Source organism: Oncorhynchus mykiss, chromosome 23, assembly GCF_057628025.1.
Source record: "Oncorhynchus mykiss isolate SJ-2025 chromosome 23, ASM5762802v1, whole genome shotgun sequence".
Classification (NCBI taxonomy): Eukaryota; Metazoa; Chordata; class Actinopteri; order Salmoniformes; family Salmonidae; genus Oncorhynchus; species Oncorhynchus mykiss.
The window spans coordinates 11,369,735-11,389,039 of NC_143044.1; the positions used below are offsets into that span (position 1 = coordinate 11,369,735).

At 44.4% G+C, this 19,305-nt stretch overlaps 1 protein-coding gene across 1 annotated transcript; it reads right to left on the reverse strand.

Annotated features, from left to right (window-relative positions):
* Nucleotides 1-1,637: 1,637 nt before the first annotated feature.
* Nucleotides 1,638-19,012, reverse strand: LOC110502440 (rap1 GTPase-GDP dissociation stimulator 1). Its single transcript, XM_036960267.2, has 14 exons — nt 18,305-19,012; nt 14,520-14,624; nt 13,476-13,598; nt 12,012-12,137; nt 11,627-11,755; nt 11,299-11,424; nt 11,011-11,154; nt 7,660-7,791; nt 7,141-7,275; nt 6,776-6,901; nt 4,513-4,652; nt 4,256-4,382; nt 3,321-3,449; nt 1,638-3,233 (listed from the first exon to the last, which is right to left on the reverse strand). The coding sequence occupies exons 1-14, from the start codon at nt 18,315-18,317 to the stop codon at nt 3,106-3,108; spliced, it is 1,683 nt and encodes a 560-aa protein (XP_036816162.1). The 5' UTR covers nt 18,318-19,012; the 3' UTR covers nt 1,638-3,105.
* Between the last annotated feature and the right edge of the window lie 293 nt (nt 19,013-19,305).

The window sequence follows — 19,305 nt, forward strand, 5'->3', positions numbered from 1 at the left end:
TGTGGGGAATGCTGTATCTGGTCTATACATGGCATGTAGGTTTCGCAAACTGGGATTTCGGGGAGGGGAATGGGCAGAGTATATGCAAATGAAATACTGTACTATTTATAATAGTTAAAAAAGTGTAGTGTTTTATAGAACTGTGTTTTTATTGCAGACATTACTTTAGTATTTAGTACAGTGTTTCTGTGTGAATAATAATGTAGTATTCACTATAATAATCAACAGTATTCTACAACATTCTATAGTAAAGTACTACACACCATACTACAGTGTGTAGTGTTGTATTCTACAGTATACTACTGTTTACTACAGAGTTCTGTAGTATTCTATAGTAAACTGTAGCAGTGTTTCATGTGTGCTTCCTGTCTGTCTAGTGCTCACAGTCTCTGGGGAATGCTCTGCTAGAGTACAAAGAAGATGTAAGAGTCCGTGACATACAAATGACATTCAAATGTCACACGACTTGTACGCTTCCATAGATAACTTGGTATACTGTGATACACAGATCTAACATGGATGGCTCTTACAGATGTATATTTCTAGTGGTATGTGGTCCTAAATGTTTATCCCACACAGATGACTTGGTACATACTGCAACAGAAATGGAAGCCACTGACATGACGGTCACGCTCCAGGTTCTAATTCCAATGTTGCGAGATGTGCAGTGCGACTCCAATAAAGTCAACCTGGTATACAACCATGTTGGTTATAGAGGTGGTTATCTGATTAGCTCAGGGTGCAGAACTTGGGGCAGGTTGGCAGCAGTGTTAATGACACACTCAGGACTCAGCTGTGCTCTGCCTGGTGTGAGACACACGCACATACACACACACGCGTGCGCACGCACACACACACACACACAAGAATACTGTCTGGGCCCGTGGCCCAGTATCCCACTCTCCTGCGGAGATCACCCATATGTTGGCCACTGTGCAATCTGTGAAAATCTGTGGCTACCCAATGATACACGTACAAGCATGTACTCACACACATAGATCACACTCGAAAACACACACACACACACACACACACACACACACACACACACACACACACACACACACACACACACACTGAGACTCATTTCAATAAGGAGCCCTGGAGAAGCATCTACTGTACCCTAAAACTATGTTGCCACCTAGTGGTTAGAATGGTTGTCTTCCTTTCTAATGTGCTACATTGTTGTTTCCCTGTCCTTCTACAGGCGGGACATACAAGGGCTTTTTACACAGTATGTATGGTGTAAAGCACAGTACGGGCCTTTAAAACCCAACGAAAAAACATGACCTCTCCTGTAACCACGGAGGCTTTACCACAACTCATTCTCCTCACAGGGAAAGAGCCTAAGGGAGTCTGTGTGAAACAATGTGTTAATCAGTGTTTCGAATACGTTAGCAGAGTGAGAAGAGCAGCCACCATGTTCGGAAAATGACAAGTAGACAGCAGACCCAGTATTGAATTGTAGGGGGAAAAAAGACCAGCAGCCCTCCTCCAATTTTTTTCACCTGTCCTGTGTTTTCAGATCAGTGCAGACGAAGGAAAGGAGACAAGGACAGGAAGTCTTTTAGAGGACTGAAACACACCCACAGTCATTCATATATACTCCAATGAACAGAAAAGAGTCACAGGCCATGGCCTTTCATATTTTTATTTTATTTCCAGTTGTTTCTGTAAGCCACTCTTTTTAAAACATCAAAATAGTTATATTTCAAAGATAAATTCAATAACAACAACTCAGCTCCCATTGAGTAGCTTATTAGGTACTATTAAGGGCAGACAGAGGGACGGAGGGCTGTTTTCAGTTGATATTCACTATGTAAATGCTTTTGAAATAGCCAGCCAGTCTCCGTTGGGCTCTAGACACCTTAACAAATTGGTCTTAAAAGGAGTTGGATGAATCAGCGTGGCTCTGAGTGCAACATTAAAGCGCCCTTCATCACGAGCCCTTTGCTGCCCCAGCATTCACACAACATATTGATCTCTTTTCATCAGAATGTTGGAGCTGGCACCCAGTGGGAAAGCTGCCTGACACTCTCACAGCTCTGTAATGATTACCCTGCCCAGTGCCCACCCACCCGGGCTCTTACATAACTAGGACTGAGCTAGATGTGTCAGTAGGAATTTTTTGGGGGGATAAATGTCTGGAGATCTTCCCTCCGACAACATGGGATAAAAACCTCTTAGGTCTACAGTTACTGTTATCTTCCTGGTACCTGGATGACAATCAAAGAATACTTTGGAATAAACTCCAAACGCCTCACACAATTGTTAATCAGATTAGATTTCTTACTTCCTCGCGCACAGTTTTAACAATTAGAATGTACTTTGGTAAAAGATCATGATTGAGATATTGACTTTGAATGCTTTTCTTGTCCTGTACACTGTAGATATTGCCAAGAGAATCTCACTATACGAGATCCACAGAGAAGAGACAGGCATGGTCATATTCTTGGAACATTTACATCCATATACATTGGTCAATACAGAGCATATATAGAACATCACATTGATAAACAGTGTCAGATGTTAGTTTTATGTTTTCCATTGAGGGTTAACACAGTAGATGCTATGAATAGTAGCCATCGTTAACTCTATGGCGCATACATACGCAAACATTTCCTTTGACAATATACACTGATCCCTACAGGAAATCTACATAGTGTACATTCAACTGATTGGTGTACTGATTAGAATAGCTATTTCACACATACAGTAAACACTCTTTCTACAGATGGTCATGATGAGTGAACCGGGGATGTTGTGATTCGTGTGCGTTTTACATGGGTTGGCTTGTGCTTCGAACATCGGCAATCACCTTGTTACCTCTCTGTCAGATTGGGTTGGTCAGTCCTAGTATATCTCTGTCCAACTGTGATCTCCATAGGCCAGGTGAATGAAAACCCAGCTTTGGAAGACTGTCAATATGTATTTTCAAACCCTCCACCTCTTTTCCCCTTTCAGAGCGAGGGATGGGTTGTTCTCTGGTGAAGTGCGGTTGATGGGTAGGATGGTGTGGTCACGGTAGTAGGGGTGATTGTGGTGGCACGTGGTGCGGAGAGTCTATGATCACATTGACCAGGGCAGTGGTCCGGTCAGGACAGTCTAGTTCGTTTCAGAGAGCATGGCCAGCACTGTGTCGGCCTGTGTGGCTAGCTTGGTGCTGGAGTGACCAGAGAGCTTGGTGAGCGTCTCCTTCAGGTTTAGAGATTCCATTTCTTCCTTCATCATGCCTGAGAGAGTGAGAAAGAAGTAGAGAAAGGACATGCATATATGTGTGTGTGTGTGTGTGTGTGTGTGTGTGTGTGTGTGGTACCTACTGGAGTTGGCCAGGCTACAGATGAGGCCTAGGGCGCTGAACTTGACCTCCACTGCCCCCACTGGGTCTTCCAGCATCTTCTGCAGTGTAGGCAAGAGCTCTGCCTCCTGGAAGGATTCCTGCATGGAGTCTGGAGAACAGCAGGACACACAGGCACACACACTCTCATTTACAGTAAGTACATTACGATATATGTACGTTGGTATGCGGGGGAATTAGTATAAACTAGAATAAGCTTACAGTAATTCGCCATTGTAAAATATGAGCTGATATTATTACATTAGCAGTATATTATTACATACCGATAATAATATAATATATACTGACATTATTACAAATATATACTTAGTATACCAAACTTTAGGAACACCTTCCTAATATTGCCCTCAGAACACCCCCCTTTTGCCCTCAGAACAGCCTCAATTTGTCGGGGCATGGACTCGACAAGGTTGTGTCAAGTTGGCTGAGTGTATTTTGGGTGGTGGACCATTCTTGATACACACAGGAAACTGTTGAGCATGAAAAACCCTGCAGCGGTGCAGTTCTTGACACAAACCGGTGCACCTGGTACTTACTACCATACCCCGTTCAAAGGCACTTAAATCTTCTGTCTTGCCCATTCACCCTCTGAATGGCACATATACACAATCCATGTCTCAATTGTCTCAAGGCTTAAACATCCTTGTTTAACCTGTCTCCTACCCTTAATCTACACTGATTGAAGTGGATTTTTACAAGTGACATCAATAAGGGATCATAGTTTTCACCTGGATTCACCTGGTCAGTCTATGTCTTCATGTTTTGTATACTCAGTGTATTAGTTTTGGTTACTGTCAGTAAACCTGTATCTAGTTATATTATGCTAGTCCAAATGGTAGGTTTAGATGTATTGGTCTTTCCCTCTGAATGCGCTCAAAGGATAGAAAAATCCCTCACCAATGTCAATGGCAGATGCAATCGCCAGGGCAACCAGGGCTTCATTCTGCATGATGACGTGTTCACTGGTTGCCATAGAGATGAGGTGACGCACCCCATCTGCTTTGGTTACAGCGTTGATGACTTCCTGTCAAAGTCAGGAGGGAGAGAATCAGCCTCTAGAAGAGATGGGGATTACGTACTGTATGTATGGTGTGTGTGCGTGCGTGTGTGTGTGGGTATGTGTGTGTGTGCACGCGCATGTGTGTGTGTCTCACCGGAGCACGACTGTGTCTAATAAGGGCAGCCAGGAGGCGGTTTGCCTCTCCCCTGACCCCTGCATGGTCCCTTGCCTCACACCACTCCATGACCCTCGCCAAGAGAACCTCATCTTTGCCCAGCACCGTAGCTGCCTCCTCTGACAGAGGTCGAAAGGAAGGAGCGGAGGAAGAGAGAGTCGGAGATAGAGAGCGGGTGTGAGAGATTGAGATAAGGGAGAGAGTAGAGATGAGAGAAATATGTTGGGTAGAAAGGGATGATTGAACGAGAGGGATATAGAGGAGAGAGACAAAAAAGAGAAGGCAGGAAAATAAAGAGCAGAAAGGATCCGAGAGGGTGAGGACATTAGAAAGTGTCAAGGGAAAGGGGATTGCAGAAGTTAGAAAGAGAACCACAGAGACGGGCAAAGAAACAGTCAAGATTGAGGTGGGCTAGTGAGTAAAGAGAGCAGGAGTGAGAAAGCAGACTCAAGAGTGGTGACTCCCTTTAGACTAGTGTATTACCTCAGTAGACTCCAGTAATCAAGGGGAGCCACAGTACCCTGCAATTTACCGTGACAGGTCATAGCAGCGCCTGTGGCGGCTTGGCATTTACTCTATTGTTTGGCGCTGAGACCTCCCACAGACAGTGTAAATAGGCTGTGATTCCAACAGTGCCGTTGGACATAGTATAACATTACAACATCTAATGGAGCTGAATTAACTATCAATTACAGATGGTTGGTTGTGGGAACAACAGCCCTGTTTCACACATTTATCACAACTAAAATGACTCCCACCACATACAGTTTCAGCCAAGTGTATTTGCACACTTGCACTTTTCTTACAATTCCCTACTTGTTCAATTCCCTACTTGTTCAATTCCCTACTTGTTCAATTCCCTACTTGTTCAATTCCCTACTTGTTCAATTCCCTACTTGTTCAAAAAAGACTTTGAAATTGAAAAAGGTCTGTCCTTGAGGTTTGATAATGCTGTGTGGTTGCTTTGCTGCCTCTGGCACTAGGGGCCTTGAATGTGTGCAAGACATCATGAAATCAGCAGATTACAAAGGTGTCTTGGAGTGCAGCGTTCAACCCAGTGTCCAAAAACTGTTTCTCTCCAAAACACACGTTAAAAAAACCACCCAGATATGGTTCAAGAAGAAACGTTGCACAGTTCTGGAGTGGCCAACGATGAATCCAGATTTGAATCCCATCGGAAATCTATGGAGAGATCTGAAAACAGTTGGTGGAAGGCACACCTCAAACTTTAAAGAATTGGAGTAGTTGAAGAGTAGGGCAAATTGCCAGTAGAAAGGTGCAGCCCATTGATGGCTACAAGAAGTGTTTGTCTGTAGTTATCTTGGCCAAAGGCTGTGCAACCAAGTACTAGCTCCGGGTGCCAAACATTTTGTCAATGCCATTTGTTTCTATTTTCGTAATTAAAATTGTAAAAGTAACGGTGCTACATATAGGTATTTCTTTGTTGAATTTTAGCATCGTATTTTCAGAAAATGTCCATAACATATATCATTGTACCATCTAAATCACTGTGAAATATATTTCCACTAACAAAAAAATAGTGTTTTTACAGCTGTTTGAAGCTGGTGGACCAAAACCTCTGTTTGAAGCTGATGGACCAAGACAGAAAGCTCCATCATCTTCAAATAGCTGTAAAAACTACATTTTTGTTATTGAAAATAGACGGTACAATAACTCCCTACACTATTGTTTTCTCACATAAACTGAAGAATTTTACAGCCAGAAAATGAGTGCGAGTTCCACTAGATAAAACAGCCAGAAAGAACAGTTATCCCAGTTTATCAACAGATGCCACTCGGGCGGGAAAAATCAATAGGCAAATATCACAGCCAATCACAACACTGGCAGGTAAATAATACTCTGAAACATCATCATTCCACTGTTAGTGCCAGATATATTATCAACATTTTCTGAAATTATAATGCAATGATTTTTGCAAATCATTTGTGTAGCACCTTTAAGTTTCCCGAAAATACATTGGTTGTGCAATGTTGAAAATATAATAACAATGTGTGGAGACCAAAAGTATTTTTCCTCAAATTTCTACATATTTTAAAAGAAATCGGGATTTTTTTAAAGAAAAGTGCAAGGGTCCCAATATGTTTGGCTGCTACCGTATAATTACCTCTATACCGGCTAAATGCATCATGCCTTTATGATTTTAGCTTAATCAGATACAGTATAACCCACACATCTACACTGAGCACACACCCCTCTTCCACCATACACCTTTTCCAGTCACCTTGGCCATCCACCATCATGCGCAGTGTGCCCAGTAGTTTGAACTGCACTGGGGGCATGTCAGAGCGCAGCAAGGTCCTGATTCTCTCTGTCACCCCGTCCTTCAGCATCCTCACCTTATTAGTGGCTGAAACACCAGGGAGAAGAGGGTTCAAAGGTCAGAGCTGACAGTCCTGAGAAGAGCTTACAAGAGAATACCATTAGTGATTCCTTTCATGGTGTCAGTTTGTAATTCAGTGGTGGGGTCAGTGTGTGTGTGTGTGTGTGTGTGTGTGTGTGTGTGTGTGTGTGTGTGTGTGTGTGTGTTTGTGTGTGTGTGTGTGTGTGTATGCATGTGTGTATGTGGTTATCCATCCTAATATGCACCTGGGATGGCCAGGTTTCTGAGAGCGCTCAGTCCGGCATGCTGGACGGACACATCGCCTTCGTCCACATGCTGCTCTAGCAGGGTCAGGATATGAGGAACCACCCCCAACTCCAACATCTTCACACAGTTACTATCTGAGAAGGTTGAGAGAGGAAGGGCGATAGAGAGAGGGTAGAGAAGAGACAGTAATTGAGTGGCCCAGCCAGAGCTTGGACTTGAACACAATCGAGTGACCTCAAAATACCTGTGCGGTAATGCTCCATATCCAACCTGACAGAGGTTGAGAGGATCTGCAGAGAAGAATGAGAGAAACTCCGCAAATTGTAAGAAAAGAAAGAAAAGAGTCGGCCCGAAGAGACGTTGAAAAAAGATACAGAGAGAGAAAGAGGTGATAAGGTAATCAAATATGAAGATAGACAGGGGCTTAGAACATCGGAGACGGGGGAGAATCCATTCTCATGTCAAAACCAAATCAGACAATGCAGATAAGTCAATCTGAAGGCATTTTGCCATCTTACCGTTCCTGGCAAAATTGGCGATGGCCAGGGCTCCAGACAGCTGCAGCTGAGTGTTGGAGGACTGCAGCCAGGAGAGCACGTCCTGGTACACCACCCCTGTGCCCTCGCCGAAACACTTCTGCATGGACTCATCTAATGCACCAAAACACAGCACACAGGGAAAGGCAGCACATCAGACTAGTCAACCACCAACTATAATTTTTTTGTGATCATTCTTTAATTTATAATTTTTTTTTTATTTTTTATTTTTTTTATTTTTTCACCTTTATTTAACCAGGTAGGCTAGTTGTGAACAAGTTCTCATTTACAACTGCGACCTGGCCAAGATAAAGCAAAGCAGTGCGACACAAACAACAACACAGAGTTACACATGGAATAAACAAACATACAGTCAATAATACAGTAGAAAAAAAGTATATGTACAGTGAGTGCAAATGAAGTAAGTTAAGGGAGGTAAGGCAATAAATAGGCCATGGTGGCGAAATAATTACAATTTAGCAATTTAAACACTGGAGTGAAAGATGTGCAGACGATGAAAGTGCAAGTCAAATGGCAAATGTACCTACGGGGGAAGGATGGACAGCCACTCAGGAGGATGATTTTTTACTAAAGTGGAGATAGAGGCCGTGCTAACCGAGATTGATGCAGGCCATTTCGGAGTGAAGTGCATGAGTGAAGTGCAACATCGACCTATACGCTGATTCGGTGAGTGAGTTTATAAAGAAGTACATTGGAGATGTTGTACCCACTGTGACTATTAAAACCTACCCTAACCAGAGTAGGTTTTGAATGGCTGCATTCACGCAAAACTGAAAGCGCGAACCATGGAAAGAGGTCTGGGAATATGGCTGAATATCAACAGTGTAGTTATTCCCTCCGCAAGGCAATCAAACAAGCAAAATGCTGGTACATGGATAAGGTGGAGTCGCAGCAGGGTCTACAGGAAATCTCAGACTACAAAAAGAAAACCAGCCACGTCACGGACACTGACGTCACGCTTCCAGACAAACTAAACACCTTCTTTGCCCGCTTTGAGGATAATACAGTGCCACCGTCGCGGCTCGCTGTGTTAACCCTCAAAAGGCTGCTGGCCCAGTCAGCATCCCTAGCTGCGTCCTCAGAGCATGCGCAGACCAGCTGGCTGGTGTGTTTACGGACATATTCAATCACCCCCTATCCCAGTCTGTTGTCCCCACATGCTTCAAGATGGCTACCATTGTTCCTGTACCCAAGAAGGCAAAGATAACATAACTAAATGACTATCGCCCTGAGGCACTCACTTCTGTCATCATGAAGTGCTTTGAGAGGCTAGTCAAGGCTCATATCACCTACACCTTACCGGCCAAACTAGACGCCCTTCAGTTTGCATACCGCCCCAACAGGTCCACAGACGACGCAATCGCCATCACACTGCACACTGCCCTTTCCCATCTGGACAAAAATAATATACCTATGTAAGAATGCTGTTCATTGACTACAGCTCAGCATTCAACACCATAATACCCTCCAAGCTCATCATCAAGCTGGAGGCCTTGGGTCTCAACCACGCCCTGTGCAATTGGGTCCTGGACTTTCTGACGGGCCGCCCCCCAGGTGGTGAAGGTAGGAAACAACATCTCCACTTTGCTGACCCTCAACACTGGGGCCCCACAAGGGTGCGTTCTCAGCCCTCTCCTGTACTCCCTGTTCACCCATGAATGTGTGGCCATGAACGCCTACAACTCAATCATCAAGTTTGCAGACGACACTACAGTGGTAGGCTTGATTACCAGCAACAACGAGACAGCCTACAGGGAGGAGGTGAGGGCACTCGGAGTGTGGTCAGGAAATCAACCTCTCACTCAACGACAACAAAACAAAGGAGATGATTGTGGACATCAGCAGTGGAGAAGGTGGAAAGTTTTAAGTTCTTATGAGTACACATCACAGACAAAAACAGTTTCTATCTCAAGGCCGTCATACTGCTAAACAGCAATCACTAACTCAGAGAGGCTGCTGCCTACATTGAGACCCAATCACTGGCCACTTTAATATATTGATCACTAGTCACTTTAAACAATGTCACTTTAAATAATGCCACTTTAATAATGTTTACATATCTTACATTACTCATATCACATGTACGGCACAGTATTTTATACCATCTATTGCACCTTGCCTATGCCACTCGGGCCATCGCTCTGGCTGGCCTCCTTCAACCACTCCCTGTTCCTCATTGCCCCTGGTCCCATATATCCCTGGACTTTGTCACCGGTCTCCCTCCGTCAGATGGCAACCCCACTGTGGTAGATAGGTTTTCCAAAACTGCACATTTCATTCCCCTTCCCAAGTTACCCTCAGCCAAGGAGACAGCCCAGTTTATGGTGCAGCATGTCTTCCCGGATCCATAGACTTCCGGGTCGACATTGTCTCTGATCGGAGTCCTAAGTTCTCGTCCAGGTTCTGGAAGGCATTCTGCACCCTCATTGGGTCATCGGCTAGCTTGTCCTCCGGATTTTATCCTCAGTCCAACGGCCAATCGGAGCGAGCCAATCAGGACCTGGAGACTACTCTTCGCTGCCTCGTCTCTGTCAACCCCACCACCTGGAGTACACCAGCAACTCCCTTCCCTGCTTGACTACTGGACTCTCGCCCTTCGAGCATTCCTTGGGTTACCAGCCCGTGCTCTTCCCTGAGAAAGAGGAAGAGGTCAGCTGTCGCGTACCTGGAAGAGAGCCTGGTCCACTCTTCTTAAGACCACCTCTAGGTATCGGCGACAGGAGGATCGCCACCGGACCCCATCTCACCGCTATCGGCCCAGACAGAGGGTATGGCTGTCCTCCAGTGATTGCCCCTACGGGTGGAGTCTGGAAAACTTTTCCCTCTGCTGTTTGTCTTCTATTGCCCCGTACCCTCTGTATACATCCCACTTTCCATGGGTCTAGGATTAAACCTTTGTCTCACAGCCCGTTGTCTCCTGTTTCCAGTTCTTCTTGTCTCATTTTGTCTCTTCAAATGTCCCAGCATGTTTTCCGTGTGTTACCTTCTCTCTTGTTCTTGCTTTATAGTCTTCCCGGTTCTGACCTTTCTGCCTGCCCTGACCCTGAGCCTACCTGCCGCTCTGTCCCTTTTAGACTCTGCTTTGGACTACGAACCTCTGCCTGCCCTTTTGTCATGAAAAATATTTTGAGAACCGAACCATCCACCTCCTGTGTCTGCATCTGAGTCATATTCTGAGTCGTGAGAGATGTGAGCTGATAGACAGTGAAATGGTGTGTGTGTGTGTGAGTGAGGCATGGACACAGAGGGTTAGGTTGAAGGGGAGGATAGTAAAGGGTTTCTGGTGCCTCCAGGTCAGGTTGAGTTCCTTACCTCCCAGCAGGAGAGACACAATGAGGTTGGAGCCGATCTTGATGCTGCAGAGATCATGGGGGTCAGAGCCACCCTGTAGACCTCGAATCATCTCAGACAGAGCCTTAGGCACCCCCGACTCCACAAACTGCAGCTTTAGCACGTCTGACAACAGCAGCACAGGAGGGGTGTGTTAGTCTGAGCACACATTCATTCAACCCTTCATGTGAAAAGCATAAACCCCATACAGCCTATTTCATCTCGCGTGTCTCTGTATAAATTATATTTCAGGCCCTTGTCCAGACTCACCACTCTCTCCCAGGGATCCCAGAACCTCCAGTATGATGTGTCTTCTCTCTGCGTCAGGAGCCCGTTTCAGCTGGGCTGTCAGCACCTCTGCCACGCCCACCTCTACCAGCGCCTCCCGCGCCGTGTCTGCAGGGATCAGAGGCCAAACGTTTTTGTCTAAACCTTTATCTAACCAGGTCTTTCAGTTATGAAACAATTATCATTTGCAGATAAGATGTGAGGAACACAATATCAACTGGTTCAAGTCAGTATACAGTGTAAAGTCTCCAAAACAAATGAGTCATTCCTCGTTTCTGTGACCCTCTAAAGTTCCTCTGGTGGTCCTCACCCATGTCGGCCAGGTTACAGAGGGCCAGCAGACACACGTTGACCAGTGGGTCATTCTCTGGATACTCCCTCATGATGGCCACCAGCCTGGGGATCACCCCACTCTGCACCAGCTGATCCTGCTGGGCCGCTGAGAGAGGGAGGAGGAGAGAGAATAGAGAGAAAGGGAAAGAAGGAGGGAAAGTCTAATGGATTGAGACTGAGATAAATAGACATAGAGAGGTGGAGGCACACACATCCACACACACAAAATCCACCAGGACAAGCATTGCGTGCTAAGATTACAGAATTAATTGAATTAATAGGGTAAAATTCATCCTGTCACTGCAGGTGAAGCCTGATTCCCTGTGGGAAGGCCCCGGCCTGCTAGAGTCAGTCTCACTCACTGTTGTCGAAGCAGATGCGTCCGATGGCTCTTCCAGTGTGGAGCAGCAGTTCCTCATCTGCACTGTTCAGCAGGGGCACCAGAACCTTCACTAGCCCTGCCTCAATGCACGTGTCCCTCACGGCCGCTTTAACACAGGGACAGAATTTCATCAACCTCTGATTCTACCCACAGTGAGCCTATGGCATTGGACTGGATCTTGGCAGATGTAAATGAAAAGTACTCTTGGCACTGTCAGTGAGTGATAACCAAAACCACCCCCTCATTTTTGGTTTAGGGGGTGGTTAGTACTGAATGCAAATAACTGAGTGGCAGAGGTGCTTTAAGCATAGCACAGAATAAGGCATAGAATAAATAACAATGTATAGTGAAAGAAGGACAGGGCACATCAGTAACAGATATTATGCATCGATCCAGTATCATCTACATAAAGCTAGAATGTGTCAACATCAAATGTGTCAACATCCATAGCAAAATCAACTTATTTTTTTTTAATCAGTGAGTCTTTCTGACACAGTATGAGTCAGAGTAGTAGTGATTAAGGCCTTGGTTCTCTACATTAAACTCAGATTGCAGGCTGGTCTCAGACTAGACATAACATAGTAAATGAAAATCGGTGACACTAAAATTAGTATGATATGTTACGTTTGGTATGGTTACATAAAACAGAAGGTTACTTAAGGCAAAAACTAAAGTAGCGTTGTTGGTCGGGGTGGGTTTACAACGCAAACGTCTAGCAACCCAAAGGTTGCGTCTTCTAATCTCATCATGGACAACTTCAGCATTTTAGCTACTTAGCATGTTAGCTAAGCCTAACCTTAACCCTTTAATCTAACTCCCAACTCTAACCTTAACGCTAACCTTAACCCTAACCCCTAACGTTAGCGTTAGCCACCTAGCCACCTAGCTAATGTTAGCCACAACAAATTGGAATTTGTAACATATCATACGTATTGCAAATTCGTACTACTGTACAAATTATAATTTATATCATATCATATGAATTGTAATTCGTAACATATCATACAAAATGGATTATGGACATCGACAAATTAATGCATACCATACCAAACCTAACATACAGTATCATACTAATTAGAGTTTTCTGGATTCTCGTTTACTATGTTACGTTTATGTAACAGTATAACTTTAGACCGTCCCCTCACCCATACCCGGGCGCGAACCAGGGACCCTCTGCACACATCAACAATAGTCACCCTCGAAGCATCGTTACCCATCGCTCCACAAAAGCTGCGGCCCTTGCAGAGCAAGGGGAACTACTACTTCAAGGTCTCAGAGCAAGTGACGTCACCGATTGAAACGCTATTTAGCGCGTACCACCGCTAACTAAGCTAGCCGTTTCACATCCGTTACATTTACCCCTGAGTCCAGGTTGCAGATTGGTATTCATGCCCCATAACCCCTGTCCCTTTGTCTACAGTAGTAGGGTGGCATCTAATCTCACCTTCCCTGGCCATTTCTGCCACCACCAGTGCCACCTGTTTGGTGAGGAGACTCTTCTTTCCGAGGGACTGGGCCAGGATGGGAACGATACCACTGGAGGCAATCTCCACTGCGGCACCCTTCTCTGGGGACAGATAACACATACTTATATGGCAACAACCCCTGGGTATGGATATAGAATAAAATGGAATATAACTGAGGATGGAAAATTACCATTGGCTCCATAGTAACATAAATATCTTTATTGACCTATTGACAACTTGCTAATTGTTAACCAGAAATTAGTTCTGACACAAAACTCTTGCTAATGTACTGTAAGTGTCCCAGCAGTAGATATAATTCCATTTCCTGTCAATCTTCTCTGTGTTGAGATTGATCAGGATCACTGGGTGCAGAGGTTGTCTTCGGCCTTCCTCTTTCTACTCCTGTTTCTGATTAACAGTGACTCTAACCCCTCTGTAAAGTCAAGAGACCAGAGAGAGAAACTAAAATAGAATCCTCCTCTGTTGAGTTTGGGAGGCAGATTCATTGTCATTAAAGCAGCAACGTGCAATAGACACAGAGGAAGACCTGATATTAGCATTTCCCCTTTCAAAGAATGACACAACAGCCAAGGAGGCAGGTCAGGTTGTCAGGCTACGCTGCGCTGCTATGGTAACGTCCCCTTGTCCGTTTTTGAGGGGAACCAAATTTAGCTGCCCGTGCACAGTGCAACTTCAGATAAACTGGATATTTGCTGGAGCAGAGAGAGAGAGCGAGAGAGAGAGAGAGAGAGAGAGCTGGAGAATAACCTGAACTGTCCCTATCACACTTCCTTCCGTTCATTTCAAGGGGGGAAGGACAGATTCCAAAACAACCTGATGAATAACGTTGAGATAATTTAAGCTGAGACGATAGATCCACATTGCTACTATAGTTTCTAGAAGCTAAGGCCTTGCTTGCCATGGCCAAAGCAATGCCATAAAAGCTGTCTGATGGGAACAGGCAATAGTGAGATTGATGAATCAGAGGTCAGTGTCTACTGCAAATGTGTGTGTAGACTCACTCTTCTCTAGTAGTACAGCCAGCAGGGTGTCCAGATGAGGCTTCAGCTCCTGCTCTACCAACTCCGTGCTCACACTGATGGCATTCAGTGCCTCAGTCAGGGAGTCTGCAACATATACAGACACAACACACACATGCACACACACACCAAGCGCACACACACCCTCACAAGCACACACACAACAAGCACACACACACAACAAGCACACACACACACACACACACACACACACACACACACACACACACACACACACACAACAAGCACACACACACACACACACACAGGAAGAGAGACACATCATGTATTAGTCATATCCTCCTGCAGAACAACTACCTTGCTCACATATACAACAAAATATTCCTGTACAAATAATACATGCTGGTAACCGTACACCCTGATGCTGTATAAACATCAACACTGCAACTCCTCATGAACCTTCAGGATCTTCCAATCTCATAGTGGCTTACCAATGCACATACATGTCAAATGTATTGCACTTGTTACTGTTGGTGCAATTCATCTCAGCCAAACACATTGGCACATAGAGTATAGGACCAGAGTGATATGAATATATGAATACACAGGCAAAGAGGTCAAGTTGCGTCATGGATTATACATCAGAGACAGCGAAGGGGTGGCTGGCAACGGTATCCCCCATGCCAGAGGCTAGGAGTAGAAGGGAGAGAAGTGGGGAATGTGTGTGCGTACATTATTTCCGCAACATGCCTCTGTCCCCTCCAGCTAGCAAATATCGGACTGCTTGGTGCGTGACGCTGTCTTGTCACATCCCACACTTTTCTGCTTGATGATGTTGTTGTGACAGGGGACACTGTGTGCGTGTGTGAGTGCATGAGTGTTTGGGGGGCGGTCTCCCCGTTCAGGCTCTCCATTGGTCTCCCTCCATACAGACAAATGAAAGAATTATCATACAGTATATACATTACATATATATATATATATATATATATATATATATATATATATATATATATATATACACATTACATATATATATATATATATATATATATATATATATATATATATGTATATACAGTGCCTTGCGAAAGTATTCGGCCCCCTTGAACTTTGCGACCTTTTGCCACATTTCAGGCTTCAAACATAAAGATATAAAACTGTATTTTTTTGTGAAGAATCAACAACAAGTGGGACACAATCATGAAGTGGAATGGCATTTATTGGATATTTCAAACTTTTTTAACAAATCAAAAACTGAAAAATTGGGCGTGCAAAATTATTCAGCCCCTTTACTTTCAGTGCAGCAAACTCTCTCCAGAAGTTCAGTGAGGATCTCTGAATGATCCAATGTTGACCTAAATGACGAATGATGATAAATACAATCCACCTGTGTGTAATCAAGTCTCCGTATAAATGCACCTGCACTGTGATAGTCTCAGAGGTCCGTTAAAAGCGCAGAGAGCATCATGAAGAACAAGGAACACACCAGGCAGGTCCGAGATACTGTTGTGAAGAAGTTTAAAGCCGGATTTGGATACAAAAAGATTTTCCAAGCTTTAAACATCCCAAGGAGCACTGTGCAAGCGATAATATTGAAATGGAAGGAGTATCAGACCACTGCAAATCTACCAAGACCTGGCCGTCCCTCTAAACTTTCAGCTCATACAAGGAGAAGACTGATCAGAGATGCAGCCAAGAGGCCCATGATCACTCTGGATGAACTGCAGAGATCTACAGCTGAGGTGGGAGACTCTGTCCATAGGACAACAATCAGTCGTATATTGCACAAATCTGGCCTTTATGGAAGAGTGGCAAGAAGAAAGCCATTTCTTAAAGATATCCATAAAAAGTGTCGTTTAAAGTTTGCCACAAGCCACCTGGGAGACACACCACACGTGGAAGAAGGTGCTCTGGTCAGATTAAACCAAAATTGAACTTTTTGGCAACAATGCAAAACGTTATGTTTGGCGTAAAAGCAACACAGCTGAACACACCATCCCCACTGTCAAACATGGTGGTGGCAGCATCATGGTTTGGGCCTGCTTTTCTTCAGCAGGGACAGGGAAGATGGTTAAAATTGATGGGAAGATGGATGGAGCCAAATACAGGACCATTCTGGAAGAAACCCTAATGGAGTCTGCAAAAGATCTAAGACTGGGACGTAGATTTGTCTTCCAACAAGACAATGATCCAAAACATAAAGCAAAATCTACAATGTAATGGTTCAAAAATAAACATATCCAGGTGTTAGAATGGCCAAGTCAAAGTCCAGACCTGAATCCAATCGAGAATCTGTGGAAAGAACTGAAAACTGCTGTTCACAAATGCTCTCCATCCAACTTCACTGAGCTCGAGCTGTTTTGCAAGGAGGAATGGGAAAAAAATTCAGTCTCTCGATGTGCAAAACTTATAGAGACATACCCCAAGCGACTTACAGCTGTAATCGCAGCAAAAGGTGACGCTACAAAGTATTAACTTAAGGGGGCTGAATAATTTTGCACGCCCAATTTTTCAGTTTTTGATTTGTTAAAAAAGTTTGAAATATCCAATAAATGTCGTTCCACTTGATGATTGTGTCCCACTTGTTGTTGAGTCTTCACAAAAAAATACAGTTTTATATCTTTATGTTTGAAGCCTGAAATGTGGCAAAAGTTCGCAAAGTTCAAGGGGGCCAAATACTTTCGCAAGGCACTGTATATATATACATAACAAATTCTCTATATATAAATGACTTTACAACTTCATTGAACCTATCTGAAAATAAAGCGATATGAACAAAAAAGAGCAGAGAACCCTTGACTTGAGCGCAGAGAGTAAGAGAGAGTAAAGCAGAGCTTAGTCAATGTGTGGGTGTGATAGTTAGCTGTCCTCTGTGCTGTGTCGTCAACACATACTTTCCAAGCAGAGCCACAGACAGAGAGTAATCACCTTGGCTAATCCCTGGTAAGCAGTGGGAAAATAGAACCTACAGTAGGGGGCTATCAGGGTTAGATATAGGCCCGGAACGATACCAGAATCACAATACTCGTCATTATCGTGGCAAGGAAACTAAACGTATTTCGTAAAACAGCCCCAATGTTGGAAACAATCATCCAGAGTCCCATTTATTTCATTACCAAGCTAGAGCACACAACATTTTACATACAGCAGGTTTTTAAAGGACCAAAAGACTTTGGTCTGCTTCGTGTTTTTATTTTTGCCATGGAAAAAACATGATGATACTGGTATAGTTACGGCGATACCTAGTAAATACACAGAGTCAAGTACCACACAGATCCCAATTTCACAGTTTCCGTTTGTCATTCATAGTGTGTGTGCATGAGTGCGTGTGTGCATATGTGTGAGAGTCTAGGGAAATGCTGCGTACAGCAGAGTGTTAATCTGTTCCACTGATATAGATATAGCCCCCCCCCCCCCCCCCCCATGGTCCTTATTACCACTGACATACCACAAACGAGGTGCTTCCTTTAGGTATCTCCAGCCCTCCCATCTCTCTCTCTTTCTCCCCTCCTCTCCCTGTCTTCCAGGGTTGCTTCTGAGACATCCCGCTGTGCCCTGTCTCTGTCCCACAATGTTTACCTGGGCCTGTAATGTCAGCCTATATTACTATGACCTTTAAACACAAGACAGGGAACTAAAATAGACAGGCTGATTGTGTCTTGGAATCTGAGCTACATCCTTGTTGATTCCCACTGTACTGTACATCCCCTGCTCCAAATATTGGCAATGCCTTCACTGCTATACTCACTCATTGGCATGCACACGCTGTAACGGAGGTTTTCAGAAAGGGTTTTTCTACTCACCCACGTCGGCCATGGCTGCAGGTCGGCAGGCGCTCACTACTGTCTCCCTGGGATTTTATCCCGGCTCTCTGGCTTCCTTCCTCTGCCGATACTGTATGTGTGTGTATGTGTGTATGTGTGTGTGTGTGTGAGTGTGTGTGTTTGACTCAGTAATGAGAGAGCAGCAGCCCTGCTTCAGGCCAGGCGTGCCCTGTCTTCAGTCACTGCGCTTGCGTTCTCTCTCCCTCTTCCTCTCCCTCTCCCTCTCTCCCTCTCTGTCTTTATTTCCCTCTGTCTCACACACAGTAGACACTGTCTCTCTTCTCTGTACCACTCACTCCCTGCCTCTGTTTTTTAATTCTCTCTTGTCTTTCTCCTTCTAGTTCTCTCTCACACAATCCCTCCCCCACCCCGCCCTTCTGCCTCTCTTTCTCTCTCTTTCGCTCTCTCTCTCTCTCTCTCTCTCTTTCTCTCACTCCCATCCATGCTCTCTCTATCTCCCTCCAGCCCTCCTTCTCGCTCCCTTTCTAATACGCTCTAAATCCTAAATCTCTCCAAAGCTCATCAGTCGACTATTAGCTCCTAGGAGACACTGAGACTGAAATACAAGAAGCCACAACAATGACGCAAAAACGGATTCCCTTTACTGGTCCAGCCTCCCTGTAAACCTTTAAAGATTACTTTAAAAAGGAACAATAACAACAAATAAAAAAATCAGGGTTTGATTGCTAAATAAAGGTCATAATGCAATATAAACTACAACACAGAGGCTACTGTGATAGGACTATCACTAGTATATGACATCATCTTATTACCTCTTATTACATCATATTTCCTTCCTATCAATAAGATTTACTGGGCCAGCAGAGCGTGAGACCTTCATTTCATAAGAAGTAGCTAAATGAAGCCACACCGGCGACACGTAATGTAAAGTATTACAAATCCAGATAGAACCTATTACTGTAGGGGTGCCAGGAAATTCTGTGGCAGATTAAGAGGCTCTGTGAGCGAGTTGATCAATA

Coding starts and splice junctions, on each gene's coding strand:
- LOC110502440 (XM_036960267.2), bottom strand. Junction 4,653..6,775: donor CATGATGGTGGATGGCCAAG/GTGACTGGAAAA, acceptor GACCTCTGTCAG/AGGAGGCAGCTACGGTGCTG. Junction 3,450..4,255: donor TGCATCTGCCATTGACATTG/GTGAGGGATTTT, acceptor GCTGTTCTCCAG/ACTCCATGCAGGAATCCTTC.